The 27,950-nt window shown below is 40.8% G+C and overlaps 1 protein-coding gene across 1 annotated transcript in view; it reads right to left on the bottom strand.

Annotated features, from left to right (window-relative positions):
- ADAMTSL1 (ADAMTS like 1) overlaps window positions 1–27,950 on the bottom strand; it is a 213,624-nt gene that overhangs the window by 33,693 nt on the left and 151,981 nt on the right. Inside the window, exons 17-23 of the mRNA XM_059833532.1 lie at window positions 24,781–24,960; window positions 22,675–22,828; window positions 20,274–21,414; window positions 14,508–14,635; window positions 10,861–10,989; window positions 3,571–3,750; window positions 1,584–1,718 (exon numbers count right to left, since the gene is read on the bottom strand). Coding sequence (XP_059689515.1) covers window positions 1,584–1,718; window positions 3,571–3,750; window positions 10,861–10,989; window positions 14,508–14,635; window positions 20,274–21,414; window positions 22,675–22,828; window positions 24,781–24,960 — 2,047 coding nt within the window. The remainder of the gene's footprint in view (window positions 1–1,583; window positions 1,719–3,570; window positions 3,751–10,860; window positions 10,990–14,507; window positions 14,636–20,273; window positions 21,415–22,674; window positions 22,829–24,780; window positions 24,961–27,950) is intronic.

Here is a 27,950-nt window from a genome sequence, read left to right as displayed (position 1 = left end):
CTACAGACAATGTGTTTAAGTAACATACATGGAAGCTGCATGCTTTGTGTATTTGTTTCAGTGATACAACATGATGCAGCACACTGGACTGTACATTTCTAATTGACTGGATAGCCCATTCCATGCTGATTTTTCACTAGAAAAAAAATCTCATCAGGTTTCCTTGGGTTATAATAATACAGGCCTCAAATTCAGGTCAGTAAAACTTCAGTGAAGTTGAGGGAAGTGCCTCAAGAATGAAACTGGTTTGCTATTTTGCTATTAAGATTCATGGAGTTTCCTTGCCTCTGAATTGGAATGGCAGGGTACAGGGTGATGTGGCCAAATGAAATTAATTTAAAGGTGGTTATATACAGGCAATGGAGAACACCCTTTGTGTTCAATTACTGCTTTCAAACAATAAAAAATCCCTACAACAACTAAAGACCTCTTTTTGGAAACCTGAGGGGAAATGGATGAAATAGGAGTGTAATCCAGTCTTACAACAGTGAGTACAATAAAACCATACTCAAAATTATTTATTCAATGCTAGTAAATACCTTCAGATATTCCCCTCACCAAGGACTATTTCAGCGCAGTTTTTGTGCAAACAGAAATGTAATCCAGAGCTGCACGCTAAAAACCATTGCAAATGTATGCAGATGTCAGCACTGGGGAAAAGTAAACCATACAAAACTAAAAACATAAATAGAAAGCCCCCACTGTGAAAATAAAATCTTAAAATTTCTACCAAATGTAAGCAAAGAATGTTTCAGAAGGTAGTAACAAGGCCATTAAAGGAGCTGTTTGCCTGTCTGAGCGTGACAGTTAGTAGAGGCTCAAGATCAGCAAGAGAAAAGAAATTTTAAAATGAACATAACCTGAACTTTAGAAAAGGATGAGATTCTCTTTGCAAACAAATCACAGCCACAGATCTGAAAGGAGTTTACGGCATATAACAGAACTTGCAGTGTAAAGAGAAGAAAACTAATGGAAGGCAGGAAAGGATGAAAAGAAGAAAAGCATTTCCTTGGGGATTATTTCCTTATATGGCTTTGTGCAGACATTGGTTGTGTGATATAACAAAGAGGAATAAAATGAACAGAATGAAACAGAGGGCTTGCAAAAGAAAAACCTGTCTAGAGGGATAGGGGAAACTCTAGAAAAGTCTCTGAAGAAGGAGGATATACAATATGAATAGCAGACATATGGAAAGACGAGTACCCAAATGCAGAAGAAAAATAGAACTGCAAGCGTTTCTTCTTTTAGATTAACTGGCACACCAGTTTCCCATGTCTTGTGTTGAACGAGATTACCAGCCCCTCAGAGCAGGGACTGTTTCTTACAGGGTGTTAGGAAGTGTGGCACATGGGAGCCCTTATTCTGCATGCAGCTTTGGGGCATTACACTAATAAGAGGACCTCCTTTTTTTTAAATGAGTTTCTGCATTCTGAGAACAATTTGGCAGTGATTATGACTGACAATGTGTTGTTGGTTTGATGTCTTTTGTCCCAGTGCTCCATGGCTGGATAACTGAATGCATAACTGTAATCTGAACTCTAAACCCTTTTTAATCTAAAAAAATCTTAAAGCACTTGACTTACCTATGAAAGCAGAGGTCCCTGGGCTGACGGTCATTTTTGTTCCTGAAGGAGAGGTCAGCACTGAACAAATGCTGGTCCCAGCACTGGAAAGCACTGCTGTCAAGTCTTCAAGATAAGGAATAGGTCGTGGAGGCTCTGGTAACAGATTGGGAGACTGAATTGATGAGCAACACAGCAAAAAACATCTCAGGGACATTAAAAAGGCCACCACCAGCTATTGCTGCATTATTTGCCATGCTGCAATATTACCATTTCAAAGGGGCAGTCTAACCAACTTTGCGCAACCACTAAAGATGTGCTTTGCCTCACATTAGGTAAAGCACTAGAGAAATTATTAAAATAACATCTGGATCAGTATGACCACAAAATAAAAGAAATTCTGTCTGAAGGCTACCATGGCATTCTGGTTGACCCTTTTCATATGGATGAAGGTACACGGTGTCAGGAGATACAGCAGCTTGGATGAAAGAGCAGATTTATACAGCATGGAAGCTGAATCAAATGTCCATGGCAGTCAGTGGAAAACTTTTTAATGGCTGCTACAATCTGGATCAAGCCCTGATTAAATATGGTTATAACCCTGCCAAATCCTGTGGTATACTTAGGCAGAGCTCCAAAGGACTAAGCATTCAGAGCTCAAGAGGATCAGTCTATGCTGAGAACTGGAGGATTTAGTTCTTTACTAACCATAACGCTATTTCAAAAATTGATTGTTTTGCCTATCATTCCCAATTCTGTTTGTGATGGAAATGAGGGGATATTTGATTTAAGTGAGTGGTCTCTTCATCCCCGTTCAGTTAGATCATGGCACACTAAGCAAGCTTTCTATTGCTGATCACGTTCAGCACCAGAAGTACAAGTCATGGATGCTTGAACTGTTTCTTTCCATCAACGAACTAAAAATGTGAGTTGCCTGCAAACACAAACAGCTTGCATAACTCACAGTAACTTTCCATCTTTAAAAACTAAAGCCATTTATAAAGATCAGAAAAGGATTTAAAGGTCATGTGGGAGATCTTATTTATAGGCAGAAACTCAGCTGATTTTTTTTTCAGATTTTTTTTAGACTGAGTTTCTAAAGCCAGTGTGGATTCAAAGGGAAATCATGTGAACATTCATAAAGGGGTTTTAGTGTTGTCTGTGAAACTGAGAAATCTCACTTTAAAACTTCCTCTGGAAGCTGCATCATCCATGGGACCTGTGTTCACTCTAGTCATGAAAGATGAGAGCTGTAATGGATGCTTTAATGGTGTCACACCAATAACAGAGGCTAGGTTTCAAAATTTGACACTTCACTTTCAAATGTACAGAAGTACTTACAAAGTCTGGCTGGATCATTCATCTGCCAGGCATGGAGAAATGATAGAAGATGAGTTACTAGGAAAGGAAATCCCTTTCCCACACATCCAATTACCACCAGGCAACACTTCCACCCATATTCATGGCTGACATTGTCTTTTCAAATCACCCAGCTGGGCTTTCTGTCCGTTGTTTAGAAACCCAAGAAAAAGTAAGCTACGCCCTTCACTGAAATTGGGAAGTACTTTTTAAAAGCGCACCAAGTTTATGCACCTATTAGGTGTGAAATGGGTCAATATCACATAGCCATGTATGGAAAGGTGGCTCAGCAGAGGCAGAGTACTTCATGGGGAAAAAGTGGCCTCATTCTCTTTCCAAGAGTGACACTTTAAGAAATGGTTAACAAATTTTCTTTTTAGCTAGTAAGTCTGAAAGAGTGAAACTGAATATCTCAGGACTGGGAGGTGCAGTCCCTGTGATTAGACATTTTTTCCTTACCCATCTTCCTTTTACCACCACCTTGTTTCAGGTGATGCTGCCCAGAGAAGAAATGCAGATTGATTATTTTCTTAGAACAGGGCTGCCTATATGCCATTCCCTCTTTCTGCATCCTCTGATTAGTTCTGCAGGCTAGATGTGCCTGCAACCACATTGCTATTGCTGCAAGTGCAAAATACCCTGGACTTACCAAGAACCAACAGTTGGGAGCTTTCAGTTACCTCCCCACGAAGATTAACTGCCTTGCAGGAGTACAACCCCTGATCTGACAGAGAAACATTTGCAATTAACAGCAACCCATCATGCAGATGGTGAGCAGAGGACACCTTGACCTTGTTCTTAAACCAAGTAACTTCTGCTTCCGGAACACCTGGAAAAACATTGACAAAATGTAACACAAGTAAGATACAGTGGTTGCTAAACAACATTATGGTTGCTACAGGCAAAATTATCAGGATAGAACAATTAAACCAAGATTTTAATATGACTTCCAAGTGACATTTTTTGCAGTTCAGAAGTATTTAGTCAACTCTTTCACATTGCCTGCCTTTACGTTTCTTAGATCCCTTTTAGATGGAGCAGAAGAGTTAAAACCGAAATGAAGTCTTCCTTTTTTGTGTCCCAGAATTGTACAAGTGAACTCTGACCTCATCACTCTCAAAAGAAAGCCTCTATCGGCTCAGAATAAAGGTTAATCTAGCCTAGTATCCTGTCTCTAGAAGAAGCCCTAAGGTGGTGCCTCTTCCAGCCTCCCACTAGTTTCAGCTCAGGAACTTTCTGAGCCAGAAGCAGTTTCTGTGTGGTTAGGAGCTCTCTGTGAACTTCTCTTCTGTTAATTCAGCGAATCTTCCTTTTCGAAATTATGCAAACAATTAGCATTTACATCTCCAGAAAAGCAGCTTCACTGGTCTCACCAGGAATCTTCACGCAACAGATTGTTACAGATTCATAATCTGCTATAGGAAGAATTGCCTCCTTTTGTGAGCTTGGATATAAGGTCCAGCTATCTCTGTTGGGAACCCTCTTGTAGGAATAGGTTATGATGTATAGCTGGTCTTGCAGTAGATAGTATTTCCTTGGCATATGGATTTCTATCTTGATTTAAATGCATAGCAGATCAAGTAATTCAGTGTCACTGACTACTGAACAATTGGTTTATGTGAAATGGTATTGGAAATTTCAGTAGATGGGACAGACCTATGGAGCTGTGCCTGGGAGGAAATGATACTGTGTGGACCCATGGCTGTGAGGAGTAGCATATCGCTAATCCTGGTAACTGCTGGAGTGCCTTCTGTCCCATTTGCGGTACCCTCTGTATGTGGGAGGCAGTTAATCTCTTTCACATAAACATGCAGTTTCCTTGTGTCTACTGTGGATTAAGGGCGTGCGTTCAGGTAGTTATTCTTAAATACTTGCTGTCCACCCAAATCCTTCCCTGCCTTATGTCACAGCAACATGTTCCTCTGCCTATTGCCAGTACCTTTTTGGTTGTGCCTCCACGTTAAAAACTGAAACCCATTCTGTTTTTTCAGTTCTGTGGCCCTGGCATCAGAAATACCTCACTCGGGCTGTGCTCACTGAGCACGACCACCCATTTGTCTTTATTCACAGTGACTGCCCGATTGCAGGTGCCTCGCTAAGCATGTGCAGATGGAAGTGGGAAAGGGAGATTTTTCCCTAGTCTTCCACATCAAAGCATTGTGGCCTTTTTTCCACCTCTCCCAGAGCCACTTGGTGACTTTGCCAAGACATCTGGAATGAGTATGTCTGAGCTTGGCAGCCAGGAAGGAAAGCTGAAGCCCTGTAGGGGCGGAGGGTCTCATCCACATTCAGAAACTAGCAGGAAGCAGGCTATAAAAGACTGCTGGGTTTTTCTCACCTTTGTTTGATGGTAAATAGATTATGCTAATCTGGACCCTTCATGGCATACCCAGAGAACTAATCATTCTCGTCTATGATGCTGTTTTCCAAAGGCTTACCATTGTTTGTGTTGCTACAACTCAGCTTTTTTAAAAGGATGGGCTGTTGGCCTGTTTCTGACCCCCCCGCTGGGATAGGACCAGTACACAGCTCTCCATCTGGCTGCTACTCTTTGACCTATGTGGCATGGGTGGGCTGACCAACCGCTTAAAACCTCACTCTGATTTTTTCCAGAGCATCCAGGCAGAGTCCTCAGGGGAGTTCAGACAACCGCTGGATAGCAAACAACCCCAATCCTTGAGTTTATCCAAGCCTGTGCGTTTATTGTGTTTCCATTCCAGCAAAAGGAAGTTTGAGAGTTGAGCTCTGGAGAGCAAAAGAGAGAAAATAGAGACTCTTCCAGTTCTGCAGTCCCTGAGATGGAAAAACACTCACATACCAGCACTTGTCCTCCCAATGCCACCCTAGTGAAGGGATGATCCACTCTCTCTTGCAGTGTAAGTTACTTACAGTGCACAGGTTTTCACTATGGCTATTGCCAAACTTAGGCACGGAAGTATCAAGAAATGTACCTCAGAAATAAACAATCACAAGATTATAAAATTATAAAGCTTTCTCCAATTCCAACCAGGGCTCATCTTCTTTCTTCGTTAAAATTGGGTAGAGCTTTCAAGTTTTTCTTGAAGATAAAGGAAGATAAGTGCAAATAGTGGGGGAAGAAGAAGGGATGAGGAGTGCTGAAAAGGGTAAAGAAGGGAAAGGGAAAATGAGGATTTCATATGACCACAGTCCTCAAATAAAATAAATAAATAAATACATACAGAGAAACAAACAAAACTGATTTTCTTCTTGCAGACAGCTCCTCAGATAGTCTTATTCCAGAAAGGCAGATTCCTCTTGTATACACTGCACTAGCAGAAGAAGCAACAAGGGGTTAAAGGTAAGACCCCTTACTGTTGAGATATTGCTGGTGAGTCTAGGAAAGGTGAACTGTAGATACAGTATGTCCAACAGCTCTACAAAAACCTTTTTCTGACTGCTACTCTACAAAGTGCGTTCTTCCTGTCTTTAATGTAAAGTTTCCGCACTAACAGGAGATTATTTGAAACTAACCTGTACAGCTGTTCCTACAGTTTGGTTTAGGGAGGATAAGCCGTATAAGCCAGTGAGCAGCAGCTTCATTTCGCTTTGTGCTTGCACCTTTAATGACATATAAGCCTCAAGACAGGAATAGGATGCAGCCAGCACAGGGTTGAGCAAACAGATCATTGCGCAGCATTGCCACAAGGGGTAGCAAGAGAGTTTCAGTCAGTTTTGTTGGGTAACGGTGAATGGCAGCGGCGAAAGGGCTGAGTGTGTTTGCCTTGCAGAAACAATCAGATACTGAAAGTCTGAGAGGTGCCAGCTGGCAACAAAACTCACTTTGCTGGGCAGTCAAGACATTAGGTGGTGAATAGTTACCCAAGTCTATTCTCCTTCAGCTTTCCCCTCCATTGCTGTGCATGTATCCATCACAAAAAGGCTACCTGGGATATGTAGCAAGCAGAACTGTGCATGCCAATCAAGATAATTTTGCTAAACCATGAGCTTTTGGGGAAAGGAAGCATAGCAATACAAGGATCTAGCGGTGGTGACTTGTTTCCAATGCCACAGTATTCTTGAAATAGTGACTTGCATGTCAGAATCTAGTATAGTTGATGAACAAATATGGGTCATAAAGCAAGGTAAGAACTAGAAAAATATAACCTCCAGCATATAGATGAAATATAGAGGAAAGGAATGTTTAGGACAGTTGAAAAAGCTGCAAGCTGAAACATCAGAGAGAGAAGGACATATAGGGCAGGATGGTAATATATTTTAAGTCACTCTTCCAAACCTGTTCTGACACAACAGTGACTAATGGTACATGACACTTTGCAGGCAGGTGTCGCTGTTAGAAGTCTTATGGCTTGAAGGATGCCATGGAGAAATGCCCTAAGAACTAGATTTTTAAAATTGGTTCCTCCTTTCATGTCCAACTGCATTTTCAATAACAGCTTGGGCCAGATTGATTGAGGCTTCTGGTACCCGAATGAATATCTGCACAATTTAAGTGCTGAAGTCAACAGAAAGCTTCCTAGTGATACTGATGTGATCCAAATTGCTCCCACATCTGATTTGAAAGTGAAATTGCCTGCAGCAATCAAATTGCCCACGCCAAAAATGCTGCTGGTGCTTGGAGAAAATCCTCCAGCTGGAAGTCACAAGCATCTGCAAGACTCCTCAGTGACTTTTGGGTGGGAGTTCCCTTAGGATGAGTTTTGGAGAAGTCTGGGATTGACCACAATCACCTAACTATGTTTAAAAAATATTCTTTCACCTCTATAGACAAAGTGGCAAAATTATGTCAAGTTAAATAAGGCTGATTTTCAAGCTTGAACAAAACCACAACACGATCTTTGTGGTATAACCAAAATAGAGTTTCATCCTCACATAGTTCACATCAGGGGCCAATTAAACTCTAATGCATTCAGGATTATTTTGTTTTCCCTTGTCTTACAGCTAATATCCATAGATTTCAGCTCAGAACACAGATTTTGATAGTTCTTATGCCTTTCATAAGAAGTTGAAGAGCACATAAAATTAATCCCTGGGCTCTGGTAATGTTCTCTTTCATTATCTCCTGTTTTTAAGAAACCTTCTCCAGGCTTATCAACACCTGTCCACAGCAAGTGTATATTTCTGTCCCTTGACAGCAAGAGCAGCTTTAGAAAATGTCATAACTGATCCTCATACTTAAAATTTCTCTTATAAATATTTATTCTGCTGTCCTCTGGACTCTCAGTAAAGATATGTCCTTATATGAGCCAAGACCAGACCTTATATGAGTCAAGATCCAGTACATGCATGGTCCTATACTACAATCTATACAGCACAGTGATGCAACACAGATTATAACGATGAGATTAACAGGCACCAAATTCTGATCTGGAAGAACTCTCAGTTGCTGTGCTGGCTCAGGGCATCCTGAAATGACTAGAGGGAAAGTACTAGGAGGAAAAAGACTATAGCTTTACAAAGCTGTGTGAAGAGTTTTTTTCATCTAGGTAAGTCACCACATAATTTCTGGATATGTTAGTTTGTTTTCTAACTATGTTCATTTCATTCTCGCACTCTAATTTCTTTTTTATTATCAGATGTTATTGCATTAACCATTGCACATTAACTTACTATGATTTCATGGCCATTTCATTGTTAATGCCTTCTGGGGAACTTTGGCAAACTACATAGCTGTAAAGTTCACCTACTCTGAAGAAGTCACTAGGATATGACATATTTGCTGACTGAAGCAATAGTGCATGTTACTATTCTCCTTAGAATTGATTGTTCTAAGTAGAATGATCAAAAATATACTAAAAGGTTGGATAATCACAACCCTGATGCTAAAACAAAAAATTTGGACTTACATTAAAAGGAAAATTATATTAATTGTCATGTACTTTAAAAGGTTGTATGAGGTGGTATGTTTTCCAGGCATAGGTGAGACAGCTGATAGAAATCACTCTGTTCCTGGATGTCTTGCCACATGTAACTATTTTAAATTGTTATTGAGTTATTAACATTATTTGTACGAAAATAGGATTCTAGTGACTATAAAACATTTCTGCCTCATTACTCACTCTTTTTTTTCCCTGTGTAACATCACATCTTGTTGTTTATGACTTTATCATAATCTCAATGGTATCAATCTCTGGTGTCAAACATAGTTGACATTAGTAGCAGAAGATAAACACCCATGAAGAAAATTATGATTTAAGCAAATATCTTCTGTATCACAGAAGAATCCGATATACAGTAATTCTACCAGATAGCAAAAAGTCTTCTTCTGGGAGAGAAGACAGTGATTCTGCTGTGAAATCGCTAAAATTTTCCATTGTGGATGTACATTGTCATAGTAGATAGGCTTCATAAAATTGCTAGAGATGATTTTCCTCTCAGAAAAGGCACTGAATCTGTGCCCCTGACCATGGTGTGATCCCCTCTTGCAGTTTTCTGATGCCATAAGAACTGTGGCAACTTTGCTCAGCCACGTCCTGTTTTTTTCACGATGTCTTTATACTGAAGCGAAATGGCTACACTTCTTAAATCAGCAATCTGTGGGTCCTCTCCATTTGCAGCTGAGAGAACCCAGAGAGAGAAATCCAAAATAATTTCTGTTCATATAATACTTAGCCTCTTTCACACACTATCTTTCACACTCAGTGCAGGTCACCATGCAGGGGCCTGGGGAAAAGGAGTACAGCTTTCATCTCCTTCTTCCTTGAAATACACTGGACATCAGTCTGATTGCACCGGAGTGTCTAGTATCTATGTTGAGAGGGCAACAGAATTACTGAATTTACTCCTTCATGAACAACTGGGAAAAATGATACTGTATTTTTCTTTCATTAATCCCACTGAGAGTAATTAATAAATCCGGATCCCAGCCTAGTGTTTGCACAGCTATTGTGCATGCTTTGCTAAAGGACAGACGACCAAATAGTGAAACTTGAGCCAAATACTCTTTTCACTAAAGAATTGCATAGGGGTGTGGTTGGCAGCACTTGAAGAAAGAAAACTGACAACCACCAAGTGCTTAAAGTGAACAGGAAGAGTAAAAAAAGCAGGACATTTGTATATTTGCAATGCAAGTTACCTGAAGTAGCTGCTAGGGACAAGAATCTAAAGCAAGGGTCCAAGGGACTTTACCCAAGTCTCCACTGTAGATATTTGTGTAACTCTCAGCATGGCTCACTTTGTGTTTTATAAGCTGCTCCCTTCCCCTCCTCTTCCCCCTCATACTATGCATGAAAGCGTAATGAATGAAAGGTTGGGCCCCGGGTCTTTAGAGGTTTCCCATCTCTCTCTCTCTTCTCCCACCCCTCCTCCCCATACCAACACCATTCCCACCAACAGCCGTAGGACTGCAACATACAGATAAGGTCAATCTTTCTTGGTCACCATTGGAAAGAGGCAAACTGCCTTTCTAAGACTGAGGGACATTCAGTCTCTGGCTGGAAAACAGTTTCAGGGAGAACCCTGTTTCAGCAGAATTCCTCTGAATTCCTGCACTCCCAAGATGAAAAAAGAAAAAAAAAATCAGAAAAAGAGTATGCTAACATGCCCTTAATTTGAAAAAATGGAGTTTGGCAGGAAAAGAAGGAACTAACCGGAATGGACTTTGACAAACCCTTCAATGAGGAAATGAGTCAGCCCATGCTTGTATATTCGCACCAAACATCTACAACAGGTAGGAATGTGTATCAGTTTTATTGTACCCACATCATACTGTGTATCTCTAACAAAGATGCCTGTCATATTGTCCCAGACTAATTTTCTTAAGCCACTACACTTTTGGTGTTGATAAAAGAAGGACAATTTCTATGCTAAGAAGCAATGAATGGAAGCAATTAAGTTTGCCTGAGTCCTAGGAAAACCTTGCAGTTTCACCCAGATGAACCTGGAGACACCAATTTAGCAAAGAACCCCCCAAAAATTTATAGCCAAAGGCACCTGCATGGGACACCAAGTAATTTCTCACCTGCGACCTGGCAGCTAATGGTAACATTTGCTCTCTGGATTGTTTTCACTGTGCTTCCAATATCAACAGTGACAGCAGGTGATTCAGTGTTGATCACAGTAGCTCTTGATGCCTTGATCAGTGGCTTTCCTGTATAAAAGAAGCACCACAGTTTATCAGACCAAGCATACTGGACTGGCATGGGACAGATGGTCTGGGACACTCTGTGTTAAAGTACCTACACATGACAGGTGGGTAAGGGAAAATGCTGGAGTATGAGGCCACCTGCTCTTTATAATATCACACTGTCACCAAATTCCATGGGAAAAGCTATCTTGGAAAAAGAAAAAGCATACTTAGAGCAGAGGCAGAATAGCATTAAAGCCATATGGACACACATGAGAACCAGCTGAATCAATAAGCACCAGTACAACTGGAGCCGCAGCAAGATGTTTGTCTGGTACTGCAACCAAAATACCACCCTTTGCCAAAGGCCAAACATAAGAAAAAGAAGCCTGAGCGATGGCTACAGACCCATTAATAGTGTGGGAGGTTTAGAGCAACATGCAAGCTGTTTCTACACATCGATCATGTTTTCTTTAACCTACAATGGAAACACTGGGATTGGGAAGACCAGACCATAACCAGAAAGTTTTCTCGTAAAAGCTAGCATAAGGAGATGAGGGACATAAAAAAATGTTAATGCATAACACTGTTACTACAGGCTTTAGATAAAACAAAACAGGTTATCTGACAGAAAGGAGCTTGTTTATCTCTAACAAAGATACCTGCTTTGCCTGCAACGAACTTTACAAATTGTTTTCAGTGTGCTTCTGACATCAGTGACAGCGAGTAAGTGGGTCAAGGTGTTCCCCTGCTGCTGTGCCTGTCTATGTGGGATTAGCTACGGAGTTATCTACCACTGGGGGCTTGGGGAGCATTCTGCAACTCCTTTTGTAGGGGCACTGTAAAGGCATGCCTACATGTCACAAAACAGTTCAGAGATACTCAGGCTTAGCTTTGAGAGAGGGGAGTGAAGCAGCAGAGCTGACAGAGCTGGGTTAAGGCAGCCCCCTGTCTCAGCCAAAATGCTCTGCAGGCAGGATGTTGGCAGGAGGCGCAGAACATGACAACATCGCTTGAAATGTTGTGACTCAGTGTTGTATTTTCAAACTCATCTTTATCCAAAAATCTATAAGCACTTTTTTTCCCCACCTTTAAATAAATGGTCAGATACAAAACAGGTTCAGATACCATTTGACTCCAGAAGCTGTGGTATTAGGCTAATGTCTACCACTGGCTTCATTTGTGTGTTAATCTGGAGGTGACCAAGGAAGAAAAGATGGAGGTGAGAAAAAGAATTTGGTTTCATTGAGGTCAGTGACAGTTCTGAAAATTTAATTCAGCCCTAACTATAAATTGCTCCATATAGCTATATTTCAAGGGCTTTTAAAAGATGCCTTTCATCTGGAATTCCTGTCATATCAGCTCAGGCTTTTTTCTGTATTGTTTTAAATTCTTCTTTTGGTGCTTTTAATGCCTAAGAATAGCAAAGTAAAATATTACATTTTATTGTTGAAATATGTCCAAAAGTTTTGATGCTTTGTGGCAAAGCCCAAAGAAAAGAAAGAAAAAATCTTCAGCTATACATCAGCCTTTTATTTTCCTGATTGGTTTCCACAATCTCATCAAAAGATTAAAAGTCTATCAGCTGTTCAACCCATAAATAAATGGCAAACCATTGAGAAAAATGGAAGCATATTCCACTGTCATTTTTCCCATGCATATGTTAAACTAATCAGAAAATTATTCGATGAAATAAGCTTTCGGCCCCACTCCTGATCCCTCTAAAGATGGTCTCAGCTTTCCAGTTTTTTGGATAAAGTACTTCCATTATGCCAAAAAGGTTGTTGCTTTGTTCCAAAAACTGCTCAGTATCTCATTTTGATATTTATGGCCTCATTTTGTAAGATGTTCAGCTCTTTGCCTTGGATGTGAGATGGAAATGTATACTAGGTCCTAAGCAGAGTTCAGCTTGAGTCTGGGATGCATGAATGTTATTTCATCTGAAAAGGTTAAACTACAGCCTTGATAATTAATTATAATCAAGACGCTACTAGTCTTCCTGTGCCACATGTATACCTAATGCTCAGTTTATTTTTCTATAGCTTCACACAAAATTGTCTCCACAAATTATGTTGTACAAAGACTATGGCTTTTAAACTCACTGGAGCAATACGGGCAGAATAGCAGTTCCGACTAATGATTTTTTAACCTCATGTTCAGCTTCTTGCTGGTGCAACATAAGAGTTTTACTGTGGAGTTGCTCCTTATAACACATTATAATGTGTTAGCAGCAGCACCACTGCCCTGCTGCCTGGGATTCAGCAAAGATATTCCTGATCTGCAGTAGTATAAAAAGGATCAGTCTCTTTGTTTTTGCCTACGTGTAATATATAGCTCTGACGCAGATCTTCCTTTTCCACCCCAGGGGTTTCAGCTGTTCTCCTAAGGGACAAACAAGGCCTCTTTCCAGTTGGTTTACTGATCAGAGCTTCACTGCTGGACATTGCTGCATTCTTAGATTTTTGTTATGTTCCTCTTACCTGAAATGTTCTCTGTGTCTGTGTAAAAAACTCAAGCTCATCAACAGCTATTTCTTCCTTTAATCACATGTGGATACATTGGCAGCTGATGGTCACTGCCCACCCACTGGAGGCCTTTGAATGGGTCCACATTCTGGAGCAGTGAAATGGAGAGGTCTGAAAAATCAATAACCTTTCCAGCATTCTTAATGTGTTTCCTTTTGCCTTTGTGATAAATAGCATCCTCCTTCTCTAAGACTTCTCTGCTATGTCACACTCCTTAGCTGTCTCTTCTGTCCCTTCATCTTACTCAACAGCTCCTCACTCACATTTTCTGCTCTGTCCTTCTACTAGTCCTGATGTGGTTGTGAGCCTGCTGACATTGCCTACCAATGAACCTTGAAGACGCTGGATGCACGCACTACCTCCCATTTCCCTTAGCTTTTATTTGGGCGAGTTTTCTTTAGAACTGAAATCTAAGCTCACAAAGGATATTTAGTCTGCTTTAGAACTCAATTGTTACCAGAGAAATATAAACATGGAAGTTAATTTTTTGTGAACCTCTATTTGCCATCAATTGAAACAGTGTCAGCCATGCTTGTGCCACAATGGATTGAATATGATACAGGGCTTGTTCCTGCACAGGGCTAGCTCTTCAGCTCTGGAATTTTTTGGGCCTGCCTAAGGTACATCTGAATAAGTCCTTTGACCAGTCTGTTACACGTGAAGAGATCAGTGATAGGTTTAAAATGAATCATACGAATTGGGAGGCTTAGACTGCACTGTCCGTATAGGCTGTGAACAACCAGGATGAGCACTGTCTTAAGAGCACGTCAGATGCGGGAAGTGAGAAAAAGCATTGATCTCTTGCAGAAATCCACAAATCTCACAAACTGTCTGTGAAAGCTGGACTATGCCTCAGGGTTTTCCAGAGTTCACACCCTGTGTTTTCACCAGTGTACCTCTGTTGACCCACTTTGCCCACCCAGCATCCACAGCCATCTATTCCCCCAGAAATGATTTCTGTCCAGAATCACACAAGTGGCAGGGACCATCCTGCAATCACAGAGAGTGAACTATTACCTGCTAGAGTGACAGCAATGGAGACAGAGTCAGATCCCAGGGCATTTGATGCATTGCAAGCATAGAAACCCACATCAGCTTCCACGGGTGCTAGAATCTGCAAGGAGTCATCAGGTTGAAGTAGTATCCTGGAGTAAAGCAGAAAGAAAGATAGAAGAGTCTCTTTGTTTGTGTGAGCATGAATACTTTTACTGGGATTTTTTTCAGGTTTAGGTGATTTTGTTTACAGTTCAGGCCTTGAGGTTATATTTAAAAATCTGTTAAGAAATCTCAAGTCTTACATTGAGACTGTGAGCTGTGATTACTTAAATTACATTTTAGTCTCATTCCCAGTTCTTCTACTGCCTATATTTGTATTAGAGAAAGATTGCTGAAGCCTTAGAACATCTGCCCATAGTTTGTGAAACCTCCTTCTCTGCTGTGTCACTTCCTGTATGATGTTGAATGAGTTGCCTAGCCTCCCCATCTCCCAGTTCTGCAAAGCAGGAGTAGCGATAGTAAAGTGCAAGCTGAATTATTGCAAGGGAAAAATCATGAAACCTGCTAAAGCTAGGCAGAAAGAAGTGAAGTGAACCACAGGCTCAGTGTCAGAGCCTGAAATAGGGTCCAAATTCTCTGATTGCTGGGCAGTTTGTACAAACTCAGCAGTGTTGCTGCTCCCCTAATAGTCGGTGAAGACACAGAGGAATACTCAGCTCCTCCTTGGACTGAACCAACAGTTTCTTTCCTCTGCCAGTAAGAGCAGTCTACTGTGATCTCATTGTACTGCCCACAGTACGAACTGCTTCTTTTCACAGTCTGGTTTTGCAGTGGTCCTGATATATACCTGTTTGCATCAAGTCCTGATGTATACCTGTTTAAGCAAGAATTCAGTCCATGGGCTCTTGTCAATGCTTATGTTCCCTTATTTTCAGCATAGTGTATTTCATGATCATTGTCCATTTCTCTTAATTTTTTAGCTGAAACTGTTCATAAAACCTAATGATAAATTACTTTTCTCATCAGCAACTTTCAGCAGCTGTTGTATGCAAACTCTTAGTTGAGGCTGTGATTGACAGTGACAAGGATGAAAGTCGGGGAATGATACGCCTGTAAAACACACGCAATAAAAGTCTGCTCACAGATCCTGGAATTAATGAGTTTCTCTACGCTCCCACCCCCCCAATGAAGACTGTTGTCTCATGGACCAAAAAGCAGCAGATACTTGATCTTGCACTACACTGTGGGTGGTAGATCTCTAAACCAAACCAGATTAGCGCCACCCATCAAAATCTATTACAGGAAAAAAATCCAGAGTTAAAATCCTTTTTTGACCCTTTTTTGAGTAATAATAATAATTATTATTAATAGAAGGAAAGAGCTGCCTTTTGTGAACCAAGCTTTTCAAATGCCTAGAAAAATGCATATTTGCAAAACAAACATTAATATTTTTTAAATCGCATCTTTGCTTGCATAGCTAAAAAACCCCAATTGTTGAAAGAATTCCCTCCCCACTTCTGCTTTCAAGGATCTTTTCTTTCTTACCACTTAGTCATAAACAGGGCAGACTTCTATTTAGCCACTGCTAACAGTGCCAGCAACTAACAAATTTCTTTACTTACCAAACTAGTGTTAGCACGCACCAGTATCTCACATATAAATTTTTTAATTTAACACTGACTAGTTCAATCTCTACATGGAATTCATTAGAGCTTCAGAATTTGTCTCAAATTATACTAGCATAGAACAAATAAAAGTTGTGTGTGTTCTGCCTGCATGTGTGCAAATATAGTATGTAGGCTGATCAGTCAGTTCTACATCAAACTAACACCTACAACCCCCCTAAAAAAGTTTTTAGAAATGTTTCTGTCACCTTCAGGTTGAGGAAAAAGCTTGCTTAATATTGCAACTTGTAAAACACAAGGGATCATTATTTGTTTGTTGTTAATCAACTCTGCTGATATAAGTCTCTTTTTGTCATTTTAAGTCACCTCAGGATCCAGCACAAATATTTTTAGAAATAGAAGTAGGCCAAGTATGTACCTGCCTTTTTAAAAATAAACTGCAAAGCAGCTCCATCTTCCTGTTTTTTCAACCCAAGTTTTAATGTCTAGAAACAAAGCTAATGTCCTCTTCTTTTCAATAATTCTTTCTGTTATGTGTGTGTCACAATTTGGCATAGCTGCTTTTCTTGAAAGCAGATCTTTTATTATGCCTCTTTGTATAGAATGATTTTGGCTGGATTCCCTATATGCTCGTAGATTGCTATTTTTGTTAGGTATTGAGTTGCTTGTCAGTGGTGACAAAAATACCAGCTGTAGCAATTCTTTCTGTCAGCAGCATATCTTCAGAATCTCTTTTATGGACTTAAAATAATATAGCTTAATGTTTAATCAGTCTCATCTCAGTTGCTCCACACGGCACTGTCTCTAAGACAAAAATGTATTTTACAGGACATGTATCAGTGACTAATTCAGTTGGCACCTCGCAAACACCTAATTCTGTATCACCTACTGTTTACATTCTGCTTCATGTCCATTTAAAAAATACATTTCTGTCTTTGTAAAGTTGAATTATGAAGTACCAATGGATTCCCAGTGATGGCAATTACAGCATACTTGGAAAGCTTACTAAAAAAATGCATAAATTCCCCGAAGATTTTTCACTTTTAAAATTGATTCCTAAGGAAGTTAATCTGAATTTTCTTTGAAGTAAAACATTTTCCATCATTTACAGAAGTCTCCAGAGTTTGGTATAGATACTAGCAGGCTCTGAAACTGCAGTCAGAACCCATGCTGGTGTTAACCTCACACTTTCACCTTAGGAGAGAGTATGGACATTTATGTTGAATATGCACTCAGGCCAAATATGCAGATTCAAGTCAAGGATCTTTTACTAGAACCATATAGATATTTTCAAGTGCTGCAGCTTTTTATGTTTTCATTCTATCGGGTAACTGAAAACAAACACTTTTTTGGGACCTGTGTTATATCTTTTTGTGACAGTACCTAGACTAAAGCTAAAGAAATAAATTTTTGTAAGTGGAGCTGTAAGTATTTTTAGGTGGATGGCACAGCTCATGGAAGGAGGCAATGGAAATAGAGCTATTCATTGCTACATCACTAATCCAGACAAAATCCACGGCCACAATGCATGAAAGTGAGTGCCTTTATCTCAGTATTTGGTAATACACAATACAGATAGCTATCACCCAACCTAAAACCATCAGCCTACACTCTAAAAATCAAAATACAAAACAGATACAACTGGAATCTCAGTATACTCAGTAGTGCATGAGCTGAGGGACTTCAGCACAACTCTAGGACCTTCTCACCAAAAGTGTCTCTCTGATACTGGTACAGGAGGGCCCATCAATATTAATTTTCTTATTCCCTTTAAGACAGGAGGGCTGGAAAACTGGTTTCTCTTTTCCATTCGGTGGCTGGCAAAGTATGAAGAAGACAAGCTGCAGAGCTGAAAGACAGCTCAAGCATACCAAACACCACCGCATGCAGATGGCCTTGAAATTTACAACAGTACACTGTAAGACTGCTTAAATTGCAGCTTTCATTTACACGGATAACTGGCAGCCAGTGAGAGCATTCTGAGCCAAACCCAGAATACTGCTGTTAAGAACCCAGCAAAACATCCACAACCCAATTTTTATATGCACCATGATTTCTAAACTTCCATTAACTCCAAAGTTACAGATGCTGAGTATCTCTGAAGCCCAGAGCACTGCTCATTTCCTCCCCCACCCACCAACCTGGAGGAACCATAAGTGGTGAGTACAGAAGGAAGTTCATAAAGTGGGAACTGTCACAACCTTTAAAAAAGAGTTGTCAATGAATAATGCTACTACCTGACAAATAAACTGTATTTCACTGAGTCTTTCTGATAGAAATTTTAAGCACACATAGTTGCCTGATAATTCAGAAACACAACAAAGCACTGAATGCTATTTCAGCCAAACTGAATGGAAAAGAAAAGGTTGAAAGGCATTGTAAAATTAAAAAAAAAACAAACCCTAACTAAAATTTTAGAAATCATAAGACTGTTTTATTGACTGTTGCCACACCATGGCTGCTATATGGTGTGAGATAAACTTGTAATTTTCTCATGAGTGTAGTGTCCAGCATTAACCACACGTGGACTTTATGTAACCTCCATTTCCTTTCAAGCATACCACAGAAATCACAGTCATTTCAAGTAGAGAAAAAAAATACCCTTAATGGCACAATTCCAACAGGATGTAACCACTGGCAATAAAAAACTATATATGAAACTTTTGGGGGGCCATGACGATATTTGCACAGGAATATGGCCAAATAAAGGGATACTGTAGGCCCAAGTCTTGATTAAGACTACATGTGATTTCCACAAGAGATACATTCTTGCTCTTAGTGTCCCCTCCCCCTGAAAAAGTTACCATTTTTTGTGTGAAACCTAATATACGTACTAGCTTTCAGACACAGTAAGAAAGACAAGGACCAGGAAATTCAGTACATTAGAGAAAACAATGATTTTGGAGTGATTCTGTTGCCAAAGCAAGAAAGGAGCTAATAAACTAATTGTATAACTATGCAGAAGGAACAATTGTACCTAAATAAAGACTTTACTGGATGATCCACAGGCACCACACTGGAAATTAATTTTTGCCTTGACTCCATCTTTTCTCATTCCCCAAGCTGACCTTATGACTAAATTCAGATGTTTTAACTGAGGTCAGTAGCTCGTTCAGAAAGAGCTGCTAGCAGATCCCTGGACTGCTTTGTTGTACCATGTTGGTTAATATAATTGCCTCTTACACTCTCTGCCTATCCTTATATACCATTTTCTCACTGGACAGAACCAAAACATAAAATCTCAAGTATACATATGAGGAAAATGTATGCTATCAACACAGTTAAGCATATAAGTAGCATTGAAAATAATCTCTTTCTTTTAGTGTGTTCTTGCACACAAATGAGTAATGTGGAGTGATAGGCAGGTAAAGGCTACCTGAAGGAAAACCAGCATCATTTCTGTGGTACACTGATAAAAACATTTTGTTACTCAAGTTCTCAGGTGACACCTGGGGCCAGCACACTGGAGTTTGAACCGATGAGGATGCACCAACTCACATCAGAAGACCAATGCTTAGAGATCAGTGTGTTGAGATGACAGCATAGCTGCAAATAGCCATGAACTATGGTTCCACAGTTTCCAGCTTCTGTCAGAACATACCCAGGGAATGGTGATTGTAATGCTCCATGAGGTTTATCCTGGGGCAGTTTTACACACAGTCTCACTTCCTCCATCTTCTGCTACCACAACCATGTCAGACAGACCCTGCTGGAGCACTGCGAGAATTGCCATTCATATCTCCAACACAGGATAATAGTAATAATCAATAATCGATCTTTGTATCTCAAAACCAATCTTCATATCAGAAACCTCCACCTTCAGGTGGCAAAATACAGTAAGGCTCTCAGCCTCCAGACATGGAGTGCTCTGTTGACTGCATTAGGCACTTATTTATTTTAGTACTTTACAAAATCTTCTTTTTAATTATTGAAACAAAAGTAAAGCTCCTGTTTGCCACACCAGACTGACCCAGCATCCAGACCTTGCTGAAGGGTTACAGTGCCCTGTTTACCACTTCACATATGTTAGCCCTTCTTTCTGCTATGAAATCAGACTACAGCAAAATATGGTTTTGTCCATGGGACTGACAGGCAGTAAAACATGGAAACTGAAGAGGCAAAATATCAATTATTGTCTTAAAAGTTAAATAACATGTTTTACCTATCATTGTATTCCACCTCCTCTCCGTTCTTAGCCCAGCTGATGGTGGGCTTTGGGTTTCCCACTGCTTCGCAGTGAAGCAGCACGCTCAGCGTGCCACTGGCTAGGACTACCGTCTGTCCCAGGTGGGTAACAACCTCTGAAGCAGAAAGCTGTTGGGCTGCTGAAATCTTTCGGAGGATAGCAGGCTTTTGATGAGGTCTGCGCAAGCCATTTGCCAGGTCTACAGAAGTGGGAAGAAATGCTTCAGCAGATGAGGTCCTCAGGGAGCTGGTAAATCCCGAAACATGTCTGTGGAGAGGGTACTCCACTGAGGTTGAATCTACTCTTCGCCTTGACGCTTTGAGGACAGATTCCTGGTGCTCCAAGTGGCTATTGAAAACCTCGTGAGCCAGCTGCACAACAAGTTGCTCAGTGTAGATATTTTTAAGTTCCTCAGGCTGTTGAGACAAATTCCTTATAATATCATCCAAGCGTTTCTGCTCTGTGACCATAGTAAATGGCAGGCTATACTCCCTGCTCTGATCCTCCTCTGTAGATGCATTTCTCTCCGTGGACTCCTGGGCTTCCCAGGACTCCAGATTTTCCCCTGGCCAGCCCCTGTGCTGTAGCAGCCTTGAGACAATATAGTCATACCAGCTGCTGGGGTCAGCAAGGTGCCCTCGCTTTTCAGCCTTGCTCCCATTGAAGAGAATCTTGTTGATATGTTTCCCCTGTGTTCGCAAGGCTTCATTTAAGCTGGCCTTTCTCATGGCCTCTTCCTCTCTAATACCAGTTGGCTGCCCAGCAATAATCTTCTTGTTGCTTCCAATTAGTTTAATTACAAAATACTCCCGGGCTGGCCCTGCTATGCAGGTGTATGTCCCAGTGTCTGAAGGCTTCAAACGATGGATTTTCATGTAGCCGTAGGGTGCAATGGTGATGTGAGCTGAGCTGATGAGCCTCTTGTCATCCTTATCCCAAATGATCATTGATTTCCGGAACCTCCTTGTGGGGCATCGGAGAATAACAGAGGTTTTGGGCAGCAGGTAGGCATATCCACCCACAATAAAGTGTAGCTTCTTCTGCTTCCTCATCTGGATGTAAACTTTCTTTATAGCCATAATATGGGGGCTTTGCTTATGAGCTGGCCTGTTGTGCCCTGAAATACCATTAATACTATTAGTATATGATACCATTAAACAAAACAAGCAGTTTACTTTGATGCTGGCAACATTCAACCTGTTAGACAGTAATGGGAGGAACTGGCCACCAGCTGCTGAAGTCAAGTTGGAGCAATCAAAATAAGAGGAATAACAAGGAGCACTTTAGGAATGCAAAAGCAGTCCTGCCCAGGGTACATGCAGAAACCAAAGAGCCAGGGACAAAAGCTTTATGGAAGGGAGAAAACTTCAGTGGAAATGTAGTTCTTGTTGTTAAAGTATTTAAATGAAGATTGTTGCTTAATAAATACATTGAAAAGACAAACCCTCAAAGGCAACATGATCTTGCAGCTCACAGTGGTAAGGAAGAGTGAAAGTGCTGCTACCTCAGGAAGTAATGTTGAACAGAACAAAACTGTCTGGGCTAGACTTAAAAACACAGTAAATACTGTTAAAGTCACTAGTTCTGTGTGTCCTTCCAGATTCCAGATTTCAGCATAGGTGTATTATTAGTAAATACCATGCAACATTTGGCCCCAGCTTTGGTTCTGAACATCAGATCTTCTTTACTCCCTGACATACCCAACGTTTAGCAGTTTCAGAGTTCATAGTCAGCTTTAAACTGAAGCTAGGCTGAATTTTGAACTTTCACATATTCAGTTGACTTACTGCAAGCAACGGAAGGGCATACAAGGAGAATGCTGCTCTTGTGAAAGGCAACAACAAAGCATGAAATACCAACATAAAATACACCTAACTTATGTTGCATGGTTCATTAGAAATCCCAGGTCATAGAGGGTTCTGAGTGACATAATGAAATAATGTTTTTAAATGATCTTCAACAAAATCCCTTACCAACCATTTTCTTTGCAGCCATTCTAGCAGAGAGTTTATTTGCAGCTGCCCTCAGGCTGCTGTGCTGTATCTCTGAGGCTCTACATTCCAGTTATGAAATTTAGATCTAGATTTGGGTCAGAATTTTGAGCCAGTTCTTCCAGAAACTAGTAGCTCCCTTCCAGCACCGTGGCTCAGACTCAGCTCTAACAGTAAAATTTATAGCTCTCATCCACTGAGTTGCCTTACTGCTAAACAAAGCATACTTTTTCACAGACAGAAGACTCAGCAGCAGCAGCCACTCTGCAAGACCAAGTAACAGTAGTGCAAAAGAAGGTTATGGAGCAGGTGACAGCCTGGATTTTTTGCCAATGGACATCCAAGCCCCCTTTCCCCAGACACTCCCAAGCATCTTGTCCACTTACTTGCACAGGTGCCTAGTGCACAGGGCCTGATCAAGGATGAGAATGGTAAAGGTGGGCACAGTGAGGAATTGATGATGACAGAACGCCCGGTTTTCAGCATCTTTCTGCAAATGGCATTTCGACTCTGGGTGCCCTCTCCACAGCTCACTGAACACTAGGAACAGAATGAGAAACATTAGGAGCAAGGTGTATTAAAAGCAAAAGGGTGTTCCTCGTCACACACACACCATCACCTCCCATATCCACATTACATACTCATACCACAGTACAGTGCAACTACAGCTTTGAAAATATCTCAGTGGAATAAAGCAGAGCAGCACCTGGCTGTTCAGTTGCAAACAGTGCAGGCACAGTAGGGAGATTAAGTATCAGGTATTTTCTGTCCTTTGAGGCTTTGAATCTTCCCATACTCCCTTTAGCACTTTTTTTGTCTCAGATGGTGTCCCTTGTTTTAATGGTACTGTGCTACAGTACAAAGCTTGTCGTTGCACTTTGTTTCTATATGTCTGTGTCTGCTGGCTGGAAAAAATCCTGCTGATAGCCAAGAGCAGACCACATTAAGTTGTACTTCACAGACACATCCTCTTCGGTTAAAATCTGGCCTGAACTTAACCTTTGAGCTTTACTGTTGCGGATCTATTAGAAATAATAAATGGTTGAGTGTTTCAGATACCAGTGGTTTACCTCAGCCTGGTAGTTACCACACATGGCTTACACAAAAGAGTATAAACCCTCTAATACCAGACTGTGGTGCTCGATGCACAGGTGGGCCTTGTTCGATAGAATTCAGCATGACTATTTTATTTCATGTTTATGTATACAGCACCACAGAAAGTGAGAATACAGGCAGTACCATTGCACTGGGATCCAGGCAGCAGTCTGTAAAGGTGCTGGAAAGTGGGCTGAGCACTGTGAAATTGGTAGCACAAAGATACACATGCGCTTCTGTTACATGTAGGTGCACACATGTGGTTATGGGAATTGGAGATGAAGTGAGGGGGACAAAACACCAAGGGTAAGAGGAGCAAAAACATGGCAGCCTTCAAGTGAAATGGGGAGGAGAGAGTGAAGTAAGATTTGGTTTTAGTAAGTGCCAATACACAGAAATGTGACTTGTATGATGTCAACATAAACCATGTAGCAACTTCTTGTGAAGGAGGACAGATTGGGAATAGAATTACCATCTTCACTGCCAGAATGGCTATGCGTCTCCTAGGAGCAGACTTCATGAGCACATCCACTTATTTGAGTAAAATGTCAAGACAGATCAACATATGAAGGGTGCAGGTGGGACAGCTCCGTGAGGTGGCCAGTGTTTCTTTCACAATTAAGACAATTCCCACCTCCTTCCATGAAAAAGAACTGGGAGAGTGGTGGCAGAGATTGCAAGATGGGGAATGATTTTCATGCTTACTGGCATTTAAAGGTCAAATTATATTTTCAGTTATACTTTCACAAACATAAAGGGAATTTTTCTTAAGCCATATGGGGCCAGAAAGGGAGCCTGGGGAAGTACAAGGGACTTCAGTAGAGTGAGTTTGCTTTGCCATCCCTAAATTGAAGGAAGGAAGTAGCTAGGTAATGGCAAAAGCAGTGTCATAAAATCAAAGAGGCTTGGTGTCTGTAATGATGTGCCTACAGCAGACTTCAGGAATCCCTCCCTTCTCTTCTATGCATCACAGGGAAAGGTTAGAGTGGTCCCAAGAGGAAAAGACTACTGACATCAGAACAGCGAGGCTTGGGAATAAAAAGCACTTAGCTTGGGAGAGTAAAGATTACTCTTCATTGATGACTTGGATGAACATAAGCATAGAGGCATGGACAGAGACACGTATTTTTTGTTTTGAGCATGGCTTGTGGTTATGTCAGAAGGGAGGTCTTAATGGTTTGGCTGGATGGCTAAATCACATCTGTGGAGGCAATCTCCAAAGAGGAACATTGAGCTAGTGATCATATTCCCTACCAGGATGGTAAGGACAGATTACAGGACACAGCTGGGCATAAAACACTTTGTGCAGTCTGAGCTCATTTAACTCCTTTATCCCAAGTGACTGAGGAACTTCATCACCAAGAACAGCACAATACTCATGCATACAAATAACATACCTGTGTCCAGTCAGAGAGAAGCCACTCATTGGGACAATCGTCATTTTTGCAGGCTTGCTGGGTAACTGGCCTTGGTGTGGAGCAGAAGGTTTCTGGCAACTCTAACAAGCTTCCATCTGCCAGGCGCTGCTTACAAAGTGTATCTCGCCTCTGGACACCACTGCCACATGTCTGTGAACACTGTGGGAGATGAGAGTTACCCACCTCATATCACACTTGCGCCATGGCAACTTGCAGCAAAAATTACTTGTGAATTTGAGTAGAAATCAACACCCAGTTTTGGTCAAAAAGAAAATATAAAAAAAATTTCAGAGATGTCAAAGCAGACTTCTTTTAAAAATGTCAAAAATATTTAGGAAGATGGAAGCAGCTTATTTTGCAAATATTTAGAAAAACTGCTTCAGTATTCCTGGAATGTTCTGTTTTCAGGTGTTTGTACAAAAGACATGGAAACAATGGGTCAGAATTGCAGTATGGAGGTGGAAAAGTTGTCCTTTCCTGTAACCACCAACTGGAAAATTAGACACTTGCACATGACATGGAGGATCTACATCCCAATGTTTCTGCCTGAGCTCTGAGTGTGTTGCTAACAGTGTCAGAGAGAGTGGAAAAGTATTCTCCAGCAGTAGATGATTCAAGAACTTAATTTCCAGGATTTGATTAGACAGATTAACAGTAGCTATGAACCAAATAGTTAACTTGAACAGAATATTAAATTTAGCTTGTTAAAAAAAGGTTTGTATTAGCAAGAAAAATAAATGGAAATTTGAGAATGTGATAAACAAAATTTGCCCACTTTATCACTTTGCTTTTTCTTCCTTTTGTAATTTTGTCATTTCTTGTTTCTGACCTGCATGAGGTCTACTGATAGTGCAGCTCAAAACTTAACTGTCCAGCCTAGAATTTCTGTCCTTGAAGACTTCTTGCATCATGGCATTTCTCTGATTTTTAATTCACAGGAAAGCTGTATATCAGCTGCAATCTGCTGTTAGTCTCAGTAACTGGTATATAAGGTTAATAAAATAAACCATTAAATATCCAGGCAGCCCTTTTATATTTATGGCTGTCATGATGGCAGTGTATACTCTTTCCAAAAGGTGAGGAGGAAGGTTTATTTGAGTCAAAGTAAATTGGAATGATTAATATCCAGACAACCCACCTCCCCTCTCTCTTTAATGTAAATATCCCTCTCTGCATCCATTTTCTACCCAAGCAGGGAAGGAAATTTTGAACAAGCAGATTTAATAGCTTTCCTGAATCTTTTTTGTAAACTTGGTTGCTCAGCCCTTTTTCCTGAGGATCTTTTTCCTGAGGCTAGTAACAGGCTCCCAGTTCTCATGCTCAGTCCAGCCAGCCCAAGTCCTTTTCTACCTTCTCCTAGCAAAGAAAAGGGGCAGCTTGCACTATGCTGACATGACCAGGAGTTGCTTGTAGCTTGCAACATGGGAATTGTGCCTGAGAAGCAGAAAACCATATGAAGAAGTATTAAAACTTATACTCAAGCAGTGAAAAAGGGACTGTCTTAGAAAATCTTGCAATTTTGAAAGGCCCTTCTTTCTTAGATACAGAGAGAGAGCTGCATAAACTTTAATGCTAGCTCGATTATTTAGGATATATATTTTCCTTGAAAGACAGAAAGGAAGTGCAGAAAGATGTATTTATATTCAGCTTGGTTTTCTCTCTAATGACTAAAAATATCTTTTGTCCTACTTATTGAGAATGCTACAAAGCTCAAAGGGTTCAAAAAAGTTAAACAAGTAAAACAATACTTTAGTTCTTAACAAAAGAAAAAAATTATCAACCTTTCATTTGAGGACAATTCATTCCTGAGGAGAGAGTAAATCAAGAAAAATATGATTAAAAGTATTATTCCAAGATTGCCTAAGGACTGTCATTATATACCAGAGGCAAAATGGCTCAGGCACTGTATGAATACAACAAAAGCATGTTCCTTCCGTCAATCAGTCAAATCCCAGGAAGTCTCCCTGCCCTTCCATCACTACCAGATAAAAGAGTAAGATAAACCAGATCTTTTCTTAATTCTTGCCCTTCAGTCACTTACATAGCTTTGTTCCATGAAGAATAACTTGCTACTCAGTACCAAACTCTGTTGCTAAGTGCCAGAGCAAGCCAAACGCAGTAATGAGATTCCTCCTTGTCTGCAGGAATGGTCTTCTAGGACAGTCCTGGATTACTGCACTGGAGCTGTACCTGTACCTGTATTTCACCTCTGGAGCCTTCACTACCCTGGGGTCTTTGCTGATTTTTCTCTAGTGGAAGCTTCCAGCCCTCATATTTTTCCAAGAAAGGGGGGTAATCAATGACAGCAACATCTGCTTGTATTTACAGGCAATATGAAACAGTTTTCAGAGGATCCTCATTCAGACATATCCCACCTGAATAATGTGCTATATCTCTCTGGTGTTCAGAAAGATCTCACAGCACTGTTACAACAGAGAAAGGTGCTTGTATCACAGGGTGATTTCACCTCACCCACCCAAGTAGGTAAAGAGTGGCTGTTTGAACTATGTCTCCTGATATTCCAGCTCCCCACAGCTTCTAAGCAAAGCCAAGCCCAGTATCTCCTGACATTCCTTTACAGGGGATCTGGGACTTTGCCAGGGTACCAGCTTCCAGAGTGGCATCTCCCCACATTGCTGCCTGATTATGCCTAGTTCAACAATTAGCTTAAGCAAACATGAGGCCAGGCTGACACCAAAGCAGACAACCTATACACCCAATTATGCCAGCCAGTCATTCCTGGTTTTGTGTTGCCTTTTCCCATATGCTGGTGTAAGCATTTGTGTGTCTGCATAGTGAACTAGAGTGGAAAATTAATCTAGGCTAAAGCTAATTACATTTCTGGCTAGGTTTAATCAGGACCATTGCATGATTGCACAGCACTTCTGGAGATATAAGGGAGTGGGTGCTATAAAGGCAAGAAAGAAATCGCTGCAGCAGCTATTTTCTCCTTTGGTAGAAGTGCTGGCATATGTCACCCTAAACTGCTGGTGGAACTGTGGCTTTGGCCTCTCTCACAGCAGTCATTCCTTTGGTATCTGTTCTGCTCATACAACAATCGGTAAACAATAATTAACACAAAGAATTGATGGTCACTGTTGAAAGCAGAGAGGGAAAGCAGGCTGTCTCTCTGCCTCAGTATATGCTTA

Source organism: Gavia stellata, chromosome Z (genome assembly GCF_030936135.1).
Source record: "Gavia stellata isolate bGavSte3 chromosome Z, bGavSte3.hap2, whole genome shotgun sequence".
NCBI classification, from domain to species: domain Eukaryota; kingdom Metazoa; phylum Chordata; class Aves; order Gaviiformes; family Gaviidae; genus Gavia; species Gavia stellata.
The sequence above is the reverse complement of the archived record's forward strand: the minus strand, read 5'-3'. Positions and strand labels throughout refer to the sequence as shown.